Source organism: Egretta garzetta, unplaced genomic scaffold (genome assembly GCF_000687185.1).
Source record: "Egretta garzetta isolate BGI_Z169 unplaced genomic scaffold, ASM68718v1 scaffold161, whole genome shotgun sequence".
NCBI classification, from domain to species: domain Eukaryota; kingdom Metazoa; phylum Chordata; class Aves; order Pelecaniformes; family Ardeidae; genus Egretta; species Egretta garzetta.
The window spans coordinates 5,774,167-5,790,940 of record NW_009258754.1 but is presented as its reverse complement, the minus strand read 5'-3'; the positions used below and the strand labels follow the sequence as shown (position 1 = coordinate 5,790,940).

At 42.4% G+C, this 16,774-nt stretch overlaps 1 protein-coding gene across 6 annotated transcripts in view; it reads left to right on the top strand.

The window, feature by feature from the left end:
• Positions 1 to 16,774, top strand: part of YEATS2 (YEATS domain containing 2) — a 51,263-nt gene that overhangs the window by 7,096 nt on the left and 27,393 nt on the right. For 4 of the 6 annotated variants that reach the window (XM_009649155.2, XM_035888844.1, XM_035888845.1 and 1 more), the window contains exons 4-12: positions 43 to 285; positions 2,507 to 2,622; positions 3,778 to 3,939; positions 5,621 to 5,732; positions 7,395 to 7,439; positions 8,471 to 8,657; positions 10,285 to 10,524; positions 12,434 to 12,592; positions 15,011 to 15,114. In XM_009649155.2, coding sequence (XP_009647450.1) covers positions 43 to 285; positions 2,507 to 2,622; positions 3,778 to 3,939; positions 5,621 to 5,732; positions 7,395 to 7,439; positions 8,471 to 8,657; positions 10,285 to 10,524; positions 12,434 to 12,592; positions 15,011 to 15,114 — 1,368 coding nt within the window. The remainder of the gene's footprint in view (positions 1 to 42; positions 286 to 2,506; positions 2,623 to 3,777; positions 3,940 to 5,620; positions 5,733 to 7,394; positions 7,440 to 8,470; positions 8,658 to 10,284; positions 10,525 to 12,433; positions 12,593 to 15,010; positions 15,115 to 16,774) is intronic. The other 2 variants (XM_035888843.1, XM_035888842.1) reach the window with 2 other exon arrangements.

The window sequence follows — 16,774 nt, the reverse complement described above, 5'->3', positions numbered from 1 at the left end:
GTAGGGAAATAGTGACAGATTTGCCTGACCTCTTTGTTGCAGGGGACAAGGTCATGTGATGCGACAATTCTTAATCACCCTTCAATCAAGAAATTCTTGGAGTCGCCCTCCAGATCATCGTCTCCAGCTAACCAGGGCTCAGACACTCCGTCTGCCAACCACTCTGAGAGTGACTCGCTCTCTCAGCACAATGACTTTCTCCTGGACAAAGACAATGGCAACTTGGACGCAGATGAGCGGCTGACAAACAGCCTGGACCAGAGACAGAGCAGAAATACTGGCCGGGTAAAGTAAAACTCGAGTGGTGGTCAAGTTGTTGGAGGTGTGTGCTCTGTCTGGACTCAGTGCTGGCACCAGGAGCTCTTCATGTTTTCACCTACCTTGCTGAAGACCTGTTTCCTACCCTCTCCAAGTGCTTGCTCCCACTCTCTCAGCCTGGCTCTGCTGTAAGGCTAACTGAAGTGTATGTAACTTGAGTAGCTCCTCTTCACTCAGTCTTGCCCAACAGAGAGGTCAGCCAGGCAGCGGTGATAGCGTTCGTGTTAGCCCAGGTATCTGCCGCTGCCTTCGTTCATAGTCTTCTGAGGAAAGAGGTGTTTCACAGCTTGAGCAAAGGGTTTTGCTTTGTCGATAGAAGCCAGGTCAGAAAGGGTAGAGCCTGTAGAGAAGAGCAAGATGTGTCTTCCCAGCAGTGTTTTTAAGAAGCCCTGTGGCTGCCTGGCCCTGGTACCCATGGGGACTGCATTGCTTAGAGTGGTTGAACCACTAGAGTTTGGGGTTTGGCCTCCTCAGCAGCCTGTGGAGAAAACACAGTGACACTGATGGATTAGCTCACTCTGGGAGCATGAGCTGGTGGAGCCTGGGTGTGTAGTTTGAGTTGTTTTTCTCTGAGTGGAACTGCTTGCTGTTGTGCTAATATCACTGTTTGCTTAACTGAACCAGGTTAAAAATACCTTCTTTCATTGTTCCCCCGTACTTTTTTCTGGGTTATTTTTGACCTGGATCCATCCCCTCTGTGGCTCGCCTTGCAGCTACAGAAATGCTTCACCTGTTGGCTGCAGTTAGCCCCACCAAGGAGGCTCTCTCACTGGCTGCAGGTGCAATGCAGCTCGCTAGGTGAGAGGAAACTCTTTGGTTTCCTTTCAGTTCCTTTGAGCTGTCAGGCCTGCCAGAGGAGTACAGCCTGTAACCCGAACTAGGGATGGGTATATCTCATTGCTTATGATTATGTTCTGCAACTGAACAAATTGCAATAATACGTGGCAGAAAGAGCAATGATTCTGCTTCCGGCATGGCACCCTTGATAACAGGGCTGCAGTTTGCTGAAATCCTGCCTAGGGTCCATACCAGAAGGTAAATACACAGTATATAATGTAGACCCACCTATATTGTAAACCACCAGACCAATATAACTTTTTTCTGCACTGGGGGCATTGATGGAGCAGTTGTGTTGCTTGGGTGTAGCATGTTGGTACATCTATGACCAATGCAGCCCATGGCCCAGAGGTGGCTGAGGGAATGATGAGGAGCAGGAGCCATCCCAGCCTTCTGTGGCTCCTTGCTCCAGTTTGGAGCATCACTGACTTCACAGAGGAGGTGTAGCAGTTCCTAATGAATCCAGTGCTTCCCACACTGACCCTCGTCTGACGAGTGCTCAGTGGAGTACGCTCTGGGAAGCTGCAGCACCAACTCTCTTGTTCACGAGAGGATGGTAGTCCCTTATTCTCTAGACAGCTGCTTTATCCAACAGTCGTAGAAAAAGCCTCTCATTCCCATACAAATGACAGTGCAGCCTATGCTGGCACTGTGAGTGGTCTCATCATCATTTTACCAGGGGGTCTTGGCCACTGCTTAATAGCTGAGGTTATGTTATAAGGTGACTTAGGCTGGATTTATTGTGCCCAAGAATTGAAGTGGATTTGTAAGCTTACCTAAATGTCAGTGACATGGTATGGCTGACTGCTATCCCTTTTGAGTTGGAGCTGAATTCATGTTTCAAGCCCAGCCTCAATTCTTCATCATGAAGCAACACCGGAGTCCCTCAAAGCGGCAGAGGCTGTGAATGAGAAAGATTTAGATTTTCAGAAGCCACTCGTGGGAGATTCAGCTTTATGTCTGATTAGTGACCAACACGATGCCACTCTAGCAATGCTTGGGGTTTTTTTGGGTAGTGCAGCGGCAGCACTTTTGAAATCCAAGCTGAAATCATGGCTCAGATCCATGGTATGTGGCATCATGTATGCTCAGTTAAGCCATGCAGTGTACACTTGGCTAGGTAGTATATCATTGTTGCATGCCTGAGTTGGTTAAACGTGCCTAGATAGCAATTTAAGTATTTTTAGGGTTGATTCATTGTTAGTCTCTCATTTAACTATGCAGGTTTACTTTTTTTAACAAGACCTTACTTTTCTAGTGCCAAACAAAATGATGTTTAAGAGGAATGTTTGGTTTTTTGTTTGCCTTTTTTTTTTTTTTTTTTTTTTTTTTTCCCTTCCCCTACCCTCAGGACAGTTCGGGTGTTTCAAGCTCTCAAAAACCAGGACAACGAAATGCCGGGCTGTCAAATGATGAGACTTCACGGCTTTATGTGAAGAAAACGATTGTGGTTGGCAACGTCTCCAAGTTAGTATCCAGAGTCTGAGGGGTGGGCTTTTATTTCAGAATCAAATGGAAGAGGAGGTTAAAATTAGGAGACAAATAAAATGGCTAGGCTGTCACAGTGTAAGGTATTGCCCTTGGATGATCGCTGTACCCAAGGCTGCCCTCCTTGAGTGTCTGCATGAGGTTTTTTGGGGAGGAACAGGTGTTTTAGTAGTTGTTTTATTTATATCTATCTATCTATGGAGGTTTTAAGATCTGTTCTTTTAGGGGGGGGTTTCAGCCTTTTCTGACCAGTTAGAAATCCCAAGTTTTTCCATGAAAACTTGAAAGCAAGTTGTCTTAATGGCTAATTCAGTGGGTCCATAGGGACAATGTGGGTTTTTTTTAAACAAAAAGCCCAACCACTAGAATAAGGAGAATTGTGAAAGTCCAGCATAGCCTGAAGAAATTTATTTGTACAGTTTTCATTTATAATTTTTTTATAAAAAAAAAAAAATTAAGACAGGTAAATAAATATACATAACTTTTGAACTCTGAGGTAATCAGTGAAGAAAGGCATTCATTTTAGGAACTGTGGACAAGCCCACGTTTTAACTCTCCACTGTTGCAATACTCAAGTCAGTCTTTTCCTCTTGCACAGAAAGTAGCTAACATTTGCTGATGAGACTTATGGTGTTAGAAATGCATCTTGAAAATCTACCTAAGCCTGGACCAGGAACCAAGTATTGACTATGAAAAATTCATAAGAATTGTTATTTTTTGTATTTATGATAAGAGAGTTGTTGATGTTGTGATCTGGAGCGACTTGACTTCTCGATAACTCAGAAAAGAGGGGGAAGGGGATTTTACAGTGGTAGAATGTTAAAATTAAGCCTAATTAAGAAGCAAATGTATAAATGCACAGATTTCATATGGCAGTTGTGCACTAAAGTTGAGGAAATTTATTAGAAGCATGGAATAGATAATGGGACCTGTATCTGTTTCTGGAGTTCTTCTGAAGAGCTGGATGAACTGTCAGAGTAAAGAATAATGTGCAGAACCATACAGGACACAAGATGCACAAAGGCATTTTACCATCTCAAATTTTTTTTTGCCTAATCTTTCCCGAAATATTTTTTGTGGTATTTATCTATTTGAGATTTTTATCTTGCGTTTGTTTGTTAATTTCTTTGCCAGGTACATTCCCCCTGACAAGAGAGAAGAAAATGATCAGTCGACCCATAAATGGATGGTGTATGTCCGAGGCTCTCGGAGAGAACCTAGTATAAATCATTTTGTCAAGAAAGTTTGGTTCTTCCTTCATCCCAGTTACAAACCTAATGACCTGGTAGAAGTGAGGTAATGAGGAATTATTCCAGTCTTTATGCTTGCCAGGCTTACTATGCCAAGTTTCTTAGAAAGTTAGCAGCTTCTTTTCCTGGTTTTGTATTCCATGTCTGTCTAACCTCTGGCTTCGCTTGACTTACTCCAAAATAATAGTAAAAACAGTTTTTATGTAGTAAATGTGCCAAACAGGTTTTTTTTTATTTTCCTACTGAAACAAAACACTTAATTGTTGCATTTCATGTTATTTGTGAGTTTGTGCATCTTCTGTATGCGTTGCACTGTCTGCTGTGCAGGTTAGACTTCTGTTGTTAAAAGATATGTTCTCTACCTCTCACCCCGTCCAGTGTGGAGAAGAACAAGGAGTCTCAGAAAGCTCTTTTGCCCTTAGTTTTAAGGATACATGTGCATTTAGGCAAGAAGTTTTATCCCTCTCCCAAATATTTATGTACTGTAGTGAGATCAGTGGTGTTGGCTGCATGTTTGAAGGAATTTCCCATCAGTGTAATGGTGTTGGTGCTACAGGAAGAGGGCAGCTTCTCTGTCCTCTCCCAAACCTGTATTCAGAGCTGTGACCTTAATGAGATGAGTGGGGTCAGTTCTCTTATTGACTGCTGCAGGGAAATGCCCTGTCAATCTTGCATTCTTGCTCCTTTGGACAAGACAGTGAGAAGATGCTTTCAAACTATTTTGTATCTTACCAAAGAAATTATTCTCCACGGGACATTTGGCTGCCTGTCTGGAGGAACGTGGGGAGACTGCCTACATACAGAATGGTAGCTTATTTCTGGCAAAATTAAACTGACTGAAAGGTAACTTCAGAAAGGCATATCTGAGATAGAAGTGTTGATAAGGCTCACTAATGTTTTAGAAGCAGGCAACCATGAGCAGATTGAAAGCAAACCCCTTTGTATTTCTTGTGTAACACACTAAATTACATTTGACTGCTGTCTTTTTGTGCCTTTCTCAGTTTCCACTATCTGGTGACAGTGGTGTTTGTCTTCTGTTTTAATCCTGTCTAGTTAATTGATTACTTCTTGTTGCACAGTCCCAGCTATTGTCGTGAACATTAATGTTCTGGACTAAAAAGAGCCTTTAAACCTCTTGTGTTTTGTTTCGTTGCATTTATGATAACAGGCTGAAATACAAACAAAGTAATGGTAAAAGTTAGAGACAAATATGCCCTCCTTTTTTAGCTTGGAGAATGACAGTGGTTGAGTTAACTTTTCCTTGTTGTCTGTATGTTGTTCCATTGGCGTTATATAAAAGCATGTGCTTTCTTGCTACTAGATAGGGAACAATAGCAAGTGATTGCAAAATGCTGCATTGAAAACTCAACTTGCAGTTGTGTCTTGGAGCTGACTTGGGATTTTTTGAAACAAGTATTTTTCATTTGGCATTACACAGCTTGCTTTTTTTTTTTTTTTCCCAAAGGTGCTTGTTTGCCATGTTCTCTCCTCCAACAGTGTTTTACCATTTTCTTCCCTGTCCCCTTGTGCAAAATAAAAGTATATTTTCAGCTGTCCAAAGCCATAAAATTCTCATTTCTGTGATTGGATTCTCTCTGTGGTGAAGAGCAGGCCTGAAGATAGGTTTAGTCATCAGTTAGAAAAGCAGCCTTTGGCTTTCTGAAAATGAGGTGGGTGAAAGCTATACGACTTCTGCATCCAAAATGTGAATCACCATTTGTTTCCAGAGAACCTCCGTTTCACCTGACCAGGAGAGGCTGGGGAGAATTCCCTGTGAGAGTCCAGATCCACTTCAAGGATAGCCAGAACAAGAGGATCGATATCATACACAATTTGAAGGTATTTGAACAAAGTATTTGAGAGAAAGGCAATTAAATGAGGTCTCCTGCATAATCTACAAGGAGCTATGCTTGTATGTGTGCTTCTGCCTCTCTCTGTTGTGTGTATGTCCTGCTGGTTATTTGCACATGAATAATTGAGCTGGAGAACGAAAAAAGATCCAGGAAGGCCTCTTACCTTGACTATATTGGACACAATGCTGTAGCCAAGGAATCCAGTCTTGCAGAAGCTGGAACCGCTTCTGCTCAGAGCAGCAAAGCATTTATTGTTACCTTACAGTTTGAGATCTTTGTCAGGCTCTCACTGGCTTTAATTTGACAGGGTGTTGCAGGGCTATCTTTCTGTTAGTAAAGTGATTGATATATCTGTTCTGTTCCTTCAGCACTTGCTAGAGATTCTCTCTGTTGGTAGAGTGGGCAGGGAGGGGCTGAGATTGCCTGTTTGTTTCTTGTTCCTTTTGAAGAGAGTTTTCTTGTTCAACTCATTCACCTGTCCTGTGACACTCAATAGGATTTATGGTGTGCAGCAGTCCTGCGAAACTAGGCCATTGCTCTTGTTTTCCTTTTAATTAGTAGTCCCTAGTGTTAGTGGAATTAAGTCCTGAGCCGGTTTAGCTTCCTGTTTCTTTGAGCAGCATGATTAGTTTTATTTAAACCCTGCCTGCATTAATGAATTTCCTGCTAATGTAGATACCTCATTGCAACTCCAAATATAGACAGGAGAGAAGGTTGGATATGTTCCTCTGGAACTTAGGGACATTTAATGCAGATGATTAGTAAAATATACTTGGAGAGAGATAACTTGGGGAGAAATTGGTAACAATATGATGGACATTGTGCAGTGAAAGCAGCCCAGCCTACAGAAGAAAACTGAGCCAGTCTGTGGCACACAACTCAAATCAGCAAATCTTTGCTGTTCGCCTCCTGAGCCTGTGGCAGCTGTGAGGTGATGTGCGTGAGCTGAGCCTTCCTCTGTGGCTGGCAGCCTGTCTGCCCCTGAGGTCCAGGGCACTGGGAGCCTGTCAAACCCAGCTTTTCTCTATAGGTATCTTAATAGATGCCTCTGGGATTTTTCTGCCTCTTCATCAGCTGATACTCATTGTGACCAGTTATTTAATCACAAATATAGTGCAAACATAGCTTTTGTGCTGGTTAGTTTAAATCTCTTTGATTTTTTTTTTTTCTTGTTATTTCCTTATATTGACTTCAGGAATAAAAAAGGACACTCCTCAAAGGCTCCTCTTAGACTGAAATAACAATTGCCCCATCCCTGGAAACACTTAAGGTCAGGTTGGCCGGGGCTCTGAGCAAGCTGGTCTTGTTGAAGATATCCCTGCTCATTGCAGAGGGGTTGGACTAGATGGCCTTTAAAGGTCCTTTCCAACCCAAACCATTCCATGATTCTATCTCCCCAACGATCTCATTTCCTTCAGCTTTTTTGTGCCTTTCTACTTTAGGCTTTGGGTTGTGGTTAGCTTTTTTTGCAGAAGAGAGGGTACTAAACAGAGCACATGGATTTCTGACCCTGTGGCCTCAAAATATTTGACGTACTGCTGCTCAACTTACATAGTTTCAGCTGCCTTCAAACGAATTGTTTTGTAAATTCTAGCTAATATGTGCCTTTGCCCTAGTTAATATAAATATATTGTATTGTTTTACCCAGTTGGACAGGACATACACAGGCCTGCAGACACTTGGCGCAGAAACGGTGAGTCAGTGGGTCATGGGGTGGATGTTGTATTTTGATTCCCTTAAGGATGTTTAAAAAGAAAAGATACACGGGGCTAAGCACAGTATCAGACCCATTTGATTTCACAGTTTCTGGAATGTAGATTTTGTTCTCATGTTAAATTAAATTATTATGACACCTTGTCACTATTCATGAAAACAGTCATTTTTTCCCCTTTCTAGTTCAGGGGAGACTGTTTCCAGCTCTTCTTTCATAAAGAACTTGTACTACAGTTTTAATTTTTCTTTGTAGAGCTTCTGGTACCATATGTCTTGATTTGCATCCTGATGTGCTGCAGATCATACATAAAGTTAAAGGGGTCACCCAACTATCCTGCTGTTTTTAAAATACTTGTAAATTTCTGAGTCTGTCAGGATTCAGTATCTTCATGGAAAATGAGCTCTTAAAACTTAACGTATAATAAACGATTTAATAACTTGTATTTTGCTATATCCTAAACTTTTTTATTATTATTATTTTCCCTTTGTTGTACTGTAGTGAATGGAAATTTTTATGGTGAAATCGCATTACTTCAGCTTTTCAGTCTGTGGAGAAAATGTTAATGTGAGATGTCTACTGCTGTGATTAAAGAACTCTTTTGAAGAGTAGATAATATGGTGCGTTTCTCAAGGCCTTATCAAAAAAGGCAGAAAAGGCAAGCTGCAGCCTTGTGCCTGTCCCTAAGCGGGTATGCAGTTCTTTCCTTAGTGGGATGCTAGGAGGCCCTGTGTTCTTTACAGTGTTCACTCTTCAGTTTTCCCCACAGACTGAGGGATGTGCTGTTTTACTGTGGCGATTAAATGTTGCAAGTTTTTTGTCTTAGCTCAGGTGCCGCTGGACCTCTGGGAAGCCTCCCTGAAACGAATGGAAGTTTTATGCAGAGGTGGGGGGCAGGAAAGGGAGAGGTTTCCAGACATTAAGATAAAAAGAAAAGTCATAGTTGTTTTCACTTTTTATATCTTTACCGAGCTACCAAATATTAATGTTGTCCTTTCTCCTATTTCTGGAAGGTAGTGGATGTGGAGCTACATAGGCATTCCCTTGGCGAGGAATATCTCTTCTCCCAGTCTTCGGAATCTGACCTTTCTGACATTCCTACATCTTTACCACTGCCATTGAGTATCCCAGCACCAGTCAAAGCTTCTTCGCCAATTAAACAGTTGCGAGACTCCAGCCCCGATGCTTCTGTGGACAAAGGTAAAGCAAATGGGTATTGGTGAAATTCGAGTTCTTGGAACTTCAGTTCTTCTTGATACCTCCTCTTATTTGCTCTTTTGGCTTAAAGGTTGCCAGTGCTATCTGCTCCTTGTTCACCCCAGACAATTATTGCCTCAATGTTATCTGAAATGCAATTCAGAAATTGTTATAGTTAATTTAGTTTTGGGGGGTTTGTTTTTTTAAATATAGAGTTTGTGAGTGGGTTCTGTTTTGCTGGAAAAAAGGTTGTTGAATAGCACTTGTAGTTTTGTTCCTGGCAGACTGTTTTCAGAGGGTTTTTAGGTTTCTGAACATTTTGGGGACTGTGTATAGATTTAAAGAATTGGTCTAGCGGTGTGTTCAGTTATAGACATTTGTGCCGGACATGAGTTGACCATGGTAGGAAAAAAAATTACTACATAACTATGGTGCTGAAAATAGAAAGTGAAAAAGACATAGCGTACGTTTGTCCGAGGAATGGTATTATCAACGGTCTCATTCTCACCTTCCCCTGTAAGATCAGGAAATGCGGTGCCCGTTGTAATGGGCCGGCAGTTGATGCCTTAGGATCATTTGAGTTGCCTGAAATAAGCTCATGCTGGCCACTTGGGCACACTGTTCTGATTTTTAGTTTGTGTGAAGAAAAACTGTGCCTTTGTTAGCATTTAGCTTTGTTTTCTGAAATACATGGTGTCAGGGCTTACATGATAGACCTTGGTTAACTGGGCTGAGAAACAAGGGTGTCTTTTAAGGTTTGCACATTTTAGTGTGAGAAATTTGCTGGAAACAGCAACTTTGTATTTCAAAGTATGGTTGCATGCAACACGGTCTGATGCCTTTCTTGATTTATTGTGACACTCCTGTGTTCAAGGAATGGCTCTAAGCTGTTGTCTTGCGTGGTGCACTGTCTGGTAGGTGCTGTAATGCCACTAGTGGTGTTCTGGCTCAGCGAGAAGAACATCTGCTGTTTAAATGTCGTGTTTTCTTGTGGCCAAAAAAGGAGAAACGCAACCAAATTTTAAATGCGCAGGCTTTTTATTCAAACAGGAAGATACGCAGCACCTTTAGGTGAGCAGTGCTACAGTAAACAGGAAGGAGGTAAACCAGCCTCTTTCTTACACTGACAGGCAGTGGCTTCTCTCGTCAGCTCCAGGTTAATTGACCTACTCCTACATCAGATCAGGTGGATTCCTTAACCCGAGTCAAAAGGTGGTGGTGGTCTTGTGCTCTTACTCCAAAAAATGCACCGCAAGATTCTCTGCGAAGGAGATCCAACCTTAGTCCTGCGGAGCCCTAATCAAGGACATGCGAAACTACCGGCAGCTTTTGGTCAATGGAAGGGTCATTCCAAGAAAATGTGTAAGAAGTGGCTGATCACCTGCCACAGCTGAACAGGCTGTGCACGGTAGCATTTTATTCTTCTGTTCAGGGACAAATCCAACACGCTTGCACAAGGAGGAACCCCTTTACCCCACTTTCTCCCTGTTCAGCGCAGCCCATCAGTTGCTTTTCCTTCCTTTGAGAGCGTGTTTGTCGTACCTGAGTTTTGTTTGTGTAGAGAAGCACAGTAAGGAATTAGATGTCTCAGCCTAAGAACTATTTCTCTTCTTTTCCCTGTTTTAATCAGGATTCCCTGGGAATGCTGAAACCGAAAGACATGCCACGTTTTATTCCCTGCCATCTTCGATAGAACGGACTCCCACCAAGTTAGCCACACAGAAAGTTGCCTTTGGCTCTCATGGAAATTCAGCTTTTCAACCCATTGCAGCTAGCTGTAAAATAGTGCCTCAAGGTCAGAGTCCAAGCCCTGCAGAGTCGCCAGGAAAATCCTTCCAGCCTATCACCATGAGTTGCAAGATTGTATCAGGTGAATGTTAGTTTACCTATGCGAGTTCTTGGCCCTGGAAAACAAGAAAGTGAACCAGTTGGACTCGTTTTGTGTCCTTCCCCTGATTTCCTGCCAATGTTTACATGGCAGGCAGTAGGAAACTCTAGAATAAGGAGCTAAACACACTTCTTAATGTTCAAGGGAAAAAAAAGTACAAGTGTAAAATGCTTCACATGAGATCAAAAGTAGAATGGGAGCTGTTCTCTCCCTGTTCACCAATGCTTTTAAGTATGAAAATGACAGTCTTTAACTGGACTGCTGCCACAGAAAGGCCCAGGCAAGGACACATCTTCCATGTGGGGTATTTGTATGTGGGAAGAAGCCATTCTTCTTCCTCCTGCTTTCAGCCAACTGGGGTGGATTAAGAAGAAATTTTTTTTCTGATTATTGGGCAAATAATTAGGTTCAACCTTGTAGACTCAAGTGGTCCCTCTTGTACTTGCGATATCTCCTCAGATGGAACAGCTTTGGTCGTCTTCTTCCAAAAGTCCACCCTCTGTTGGATTAAATTGTCAACTGACTGCAGTGAGCAATGTGATACTCTTTTGATAGCTTCCAAACCAAACATGGTCAAGGTGCTGTTCACTCATTTCACTTACAGTCCCTTCCCTGTCTGGGCATGATGCCATCCACTGGATGATGTTTTACATCAGAAAGTTTTAATGTGCAGCTCACCATGTCACATGTTGTGAAGCTGAAAGATGACCTGTTGCATCCCTTCATTTTTCTGGTGTTTGGGATAGAGAGGATAAAGCACCAGCTATCAGTGCATGTGATTTCTGATGATCTACTCCCAAATAATTTTCCTCAAGTGTGTCTGGTTTGTTGGTTTTTTTAATTAAATTTCAATATTTTTCCTTGACATCTTAAAACTGTACTCAGGCTGATTTACATTTGAACCTATGCTAAGTGCTTTCTTCTTTGTTAATAAGCTCTTTGCTTGATCTGCTTTTCCCAAGGCTCCCCAGAAAGCAAGAATTACTGGGACCATCCTGTCTTTCTTAAAATCCTTGGACTATTCTCTGTTGATCTTTGCTATTTAAGTGTTCCCTTGCTAAATATTTTTCCAGGGCTCTGCTGTCTGCTGAGAAATGTCACCCCTTTCAGTTATCAAAAGCAGTTTTTAAGACATGGGGATTTTATTTGATCAGCATTCATGTTCTATTTTAATTGTCAATCACTGCCAAGAAAGCAGATTAGCAGGCAGTTGAAGCTTAGTGTGCTTGCTGCCATCTCTTTCTCTGATCGCTTCCTTGCCTGTCCTTTTCTCTGCATTTCTTGTTTACCCCCTCATGCAGCTTTTTTCTTCTCTAGCTTTTCTCTCTCCTGGTCCTCTTACCCAGAAGTTGCACACTTTATAGTTTGCTTTCAAGGGCTTCTGCTGTAGTGAGAGCAGTGAAGAGACAAGAGAATCCATGCCTGTCTGATGGCTGCTATATCGCACAGCTTTTTTACGTGAACTGCTCAGTTCCTGGCTCTGAATGCCCGTACTGTGGGCTACACAAGGGAAAGTAGAGCGCCTCTCGAAGAGCTCAGCTCTCTTTCTTCATCTCCTCTGGTGGACTGGTCTTGGCAGTGAGAATGATTTAGGTAACATCCCTCAGGATTCAGGGGTGGACTAGATGGCTTCTCAAGGTCCCTTTGAACCCTGCTTATCCTGATAAGCAGAAAATGTCCAGGGTAGGTGTGAGCCATAGTGCTTAATATGCCTTTTCCTTTCCTTCTGTCTCCTCTTTCTTTCTCCAAGTCCTGTGATACTGCTCAGGCTGGGAATTGCATCCTCAAAAAATGTTCCTTCTCTAAGCCGTTTAAATAAGTACTACTATTGCTATATTTTTATGTTCTCACAACATTTACAAGATAGAAGCATTGGACTTTTTTTCTCAAGGTTCTCCAATATCGACCCCTAGTCCATCTCCGCTACCTCGTACCCCAACCTCCACTCCGGTGCACATGAAGCAAGGCTCTGCTAGTTCAGTCATTAATAATCCGTATATTATTGTGGACAAGCCTGGACAGATGGTTGGAGCGGCAGCCACAAGCACAGGTGTGTAGTGTGATCACAGAAGGCAGTGGCTTAGACTTACCCATTCAGGTTTATTCTCCCTTTAAAATGATTAGTATAATAACAGTATTTCAGCTTGCAAAAATGGAAAAGCACTCAACAAAGAAAGAGGGAGGTATTACTGGTTTACACAACTGGCTGGCGTAACATGGTTAAAGGTATCTCAGACTTTAACATAACTTCCTTTAGGAAACAGCACATAATGTAAGGCCGAATTGAATTCACAGGTATGTCTTCAAAGAGAGCCTGTTCTTTGCAGGCAAAAAGGGAAGAGGAGAAGATAATGTAGACTACAGTGCACAGAGATTTAAAGAGAAACAGTGCACAGGCAGTTGGCTGAGGTCTGCATTGCGAATATGGGCAAAAAGCATGGAGAGCTTGCAACAACTTGCAGATCAGTCTTAAGTTCGAGCGTACTGTGCTCTAGATGTGTTGAAGTGGTTGAGTAGAAGTGGGTTACCAGGATAACAGCCATGTTAGTTTCTGTTACTGCTCTTGTCTTCTAGCTGGTCTGATTTCCAGACTGTTTGGATTCCTCTAACTGGATTCCCTCCAGTGGTGACATAAGCCTAGGGTCAGGGGAGAGGACTGAACCGCAGGAGATGGGTGATGGATATGGGAGTCAATTAGTAATCTTTGTGTTAGGGCTGGAGGAGAGGTCACTCAGAAGTAATTTATTTGTTGTGATTTGTGGCCAAGAACCACTGTCTATTTAAAATTAACACATTTGTTTGTGTATGTGTGTGTGCTTGCCAGCATCTCGGAAGGATGCTTAGAGCCATGGGGTGAACTGCAGCATCCGTGTAACACACAAACCATTCACTGGGCATGGTTGGAAAGCGCAGTAATTCTTCGATACGAGTGAACACAACTGTCATGTTCATTTTAACTTCATCAAAGAGGGAATTGGTAGGAGGAGCATAGTCATAGCTGAATATTTAAAGTACGTTTTGGGGCTTTCTTTGCAACACTAAGGCTTTTTCACCTATAGGTGGGGGCTTTTTTTGGTTGGTTGGGGGTTTTCTGCCTTTTTTTTTTCTATTTCTTCTTCCAGCCTGACTGTCTACTCTGCATATGTGCTTTATCATGGTTTGGGTAACTTCCATGTTCTCCTAGTAGAGATTTGTACATGGAGGATAGGATCTGTAGATGCACCAGATGGTTTGGACATACAAGTCTTAATACCACTAATGGTGCAGTTTCTTACCACATTAGTGTGATTGTAAGTACAGACTGGCCTGGAAGAAACTCCTGCTGCCTCTCCTCTTTTCTGCATGGCTGCCACTTTCCCTGTATCCTGCACAAGTCAGATCAGGTCAGTGGCAGAGCCAAAGATTAATACCGTCCCCTTCCCAAATTGAGTTTTGTCAGATAGCCTCATCACCAGTACCCTCCATATGAGGGAGCAAGAGAGAATGTGGAACTGGCTTTTTGGCAGCAGCAGCCAGGCTGGATTGAATGTAATGTGATATTACAAAGTCACAGATCGTATTTAAAAAGAGAGCTGAGATCTGAAACTTCATGCTCTGTGAAAACCAGCCTTCCCAAACCCCATTATTGCAAGAAATGGCTGCTCATTTACTTTTAAATTTAAGTGCAGATTGTAGTACAACTGTATGAGAGACTGTTACTGTGTTTTCATGTTTGTAATCCATGGCTTTGGCATCTCTTTAACAAATGAAACTAACAAACTGAACCAACAGGAGTAACAAAAGTGCTGCTGAGCAAGTGTTGTTTATGTGCTCTGATAATACAGGGTAAGTTTACCACTGAACCCCCATCCATCTCAGGGGGTCAGGAGAGTGCTGTGGCACACTCTCCATATGATGATTTTGCAAGAGCAGTCTTTTGCAGACAGAGGAGCCTGTGTCTTCATTCCCTATTCGTTTCTTCCTTTTCCCTGCCTCAGTCTGTCCCTTGCTATTGTTACTTCTCACTTTGTCTCCCTCCTTTTCTGGCCTTCCTTTTCCCTCCCACTCCAGCCTCCTCCAAGCCTTCCCCCATGCCAGTGTCCGACACTAGCCTAGGTTCAGAGGGCTTCTGGGCAGCGGAGGACATTACATCTGCAGCAGCAAGTTCTGACTGGCAGCTCATTTACTGTCCTAATTTCACATAGTCACACCTGTAGCTGATATCCTCAGTGTCCCAGGAAGGTGCTTGACCGTTTGCTTGCAGCAAGCAGAGCTCTGAGTGGAGAGTAGCTTCTCTGGACATGGATTCTGCAAGTGGAAATTCAGCAGTGCATTTGTTTTGTGTCCATGCCAACTCCCACCGACATATATCATGGAGAATACAGAGTCGAAATTAAATGCCATGTTTCTTGTCAGAAGAGGTTTCATGTGTTCAGCGGCACTGCTCCCCATCCCTCACCTGACATCTGCTTTATTTCCCAATACGCAGGGAGCCCAACCAGCAAACTGACCACTGTTTGTCAGGCCTCTCACGGGACTGGATCTCCTGTATCAAAGACCCATGGGAGCAGTTTTGTCACCTCAGTTGTCAAGGTAACGTTCTCATTAGGTGCATACTTTCCATTTTAAATCCAGTTTCCTATTAAATAGGCCTTTTTAGTATTATAAATTCTGCATTTTGGACAAATTTTTTTGGTTGTCATTTCATATGAAGGTTTACTGTGTCTAACGGATGGAGCCGTGTGAGAACATGGTGGTTATACAACATGATAGTGTTACTTCGTGCAGCTCTTAATTAGACTTGCCTTCACCTCTGTTAAAGGCACGGCTCTTTTGCTTTTCTGCAAGGAAGTCCATGGAGGGCATAGCTTTGAAAGTGTCTTATCTTTCAAAAAAGCTCTTCTGTAGCTGACTTTGATCTTATTCACTTTGTTGTGTCAGTATGTGATTAAGCCAGAGGTGCCTACCTCAAAACCTTCACTCTGTTCATTATTTTGGTACAGCAACTGCTCCTAGCAGCCTGAAAATAGCTCATGTATTGGTTTTACAACTGCCTGCATTTAGAAAAAATGTTTGTGTAAACAGTGGAGTAACCAAATGTGTAAACAAGCAGTGATAAATAGGGTTCATGCTTCTGATCTGCAAAGCCCAAAAGGTATGGAGCTGAACTGTCTCACATAAAATCTCACCCACGTCTTGTGCTAGGAAGGATATTTCTGGCAGGCAAGTGGCGTCAGCGAGGCTCTTTCTGAAAGCTGCTGATGGGTCTGCTGCTGAAAACAGGAGTGTTTCCCTGTCTTCAAGTCACAAGAATGTTAATTCTGGATATTGACTGGATGGGGGGGAGGAGAGTGAAGGTTTGCCAGTCAGCCTGCAGAGAGCAAATCACTTTACATTTGGAACTGAAATGCTCCCTATGTCTGTTAGGGGAAAAAATGTTGAAGATTGCTGTCTGAAGCAATTAGTTTGGAGTAGCATTTTAAGTGTCAGGTGTGCAGCTAGCTATTCAGCTTTTAAGAGCCTGTCTGTTCAGATGGATTTCACTTAACTGTGTTGAAAACCATTCATTATTCTTTATTTTCCACTGATTTGGGACAGTTCTTCTTGAAGGTTTTCAATGGGTCAAAGTAGGCACATGCCATTAGTAACAGTTGAATTCTGTATTTCCAAAGGGCAAGGCTAAAAACTGAAGATATTTTAAAAAGTATATATAAAAATCATAGCTCTGTAAACAGAAGTGTATTTTTATTTATGCATTCTGATTGGTGGGAAAGCTGTAATTTTATGGTTTCTTTAAAGAAGAAGGGGTGTCTGATAGTTCAGTGTGATGTTACAGATTGTGCTTAACTCACCACTTTTCATCTCTTCAGTGTGTGCTAGTTTTCTTTGTATTTTTTTACTGATGTAAGGCTGTGTTTCTTCAGCCACTTTAAAATGACCGATACGCAGGCTGCTGTCTATAGGACTCGTTATGCCTCTAGCCTTGTCTTCACACCTACCCCTGTTTGCTACCAGTTGTGAAGTGCTGTGGTGAACTAGAGCAGACAGCCAATCTGGTTGAAAACCAATCTGTTTTCGGCTGTATGTTATGTGTCAGGACGGAGTATTAGGTTAGAGTCTGAGGGCTTGCTTTCTGGTCATGATCCAACCCAAGGATGGGCCAAGTGATTGTGAAACCATGGCTTTAGAGTTCACATTGATTGTAGAAGAGTACAATTATTTTGCTGGAACAAAACAGAACCATAACAAACTT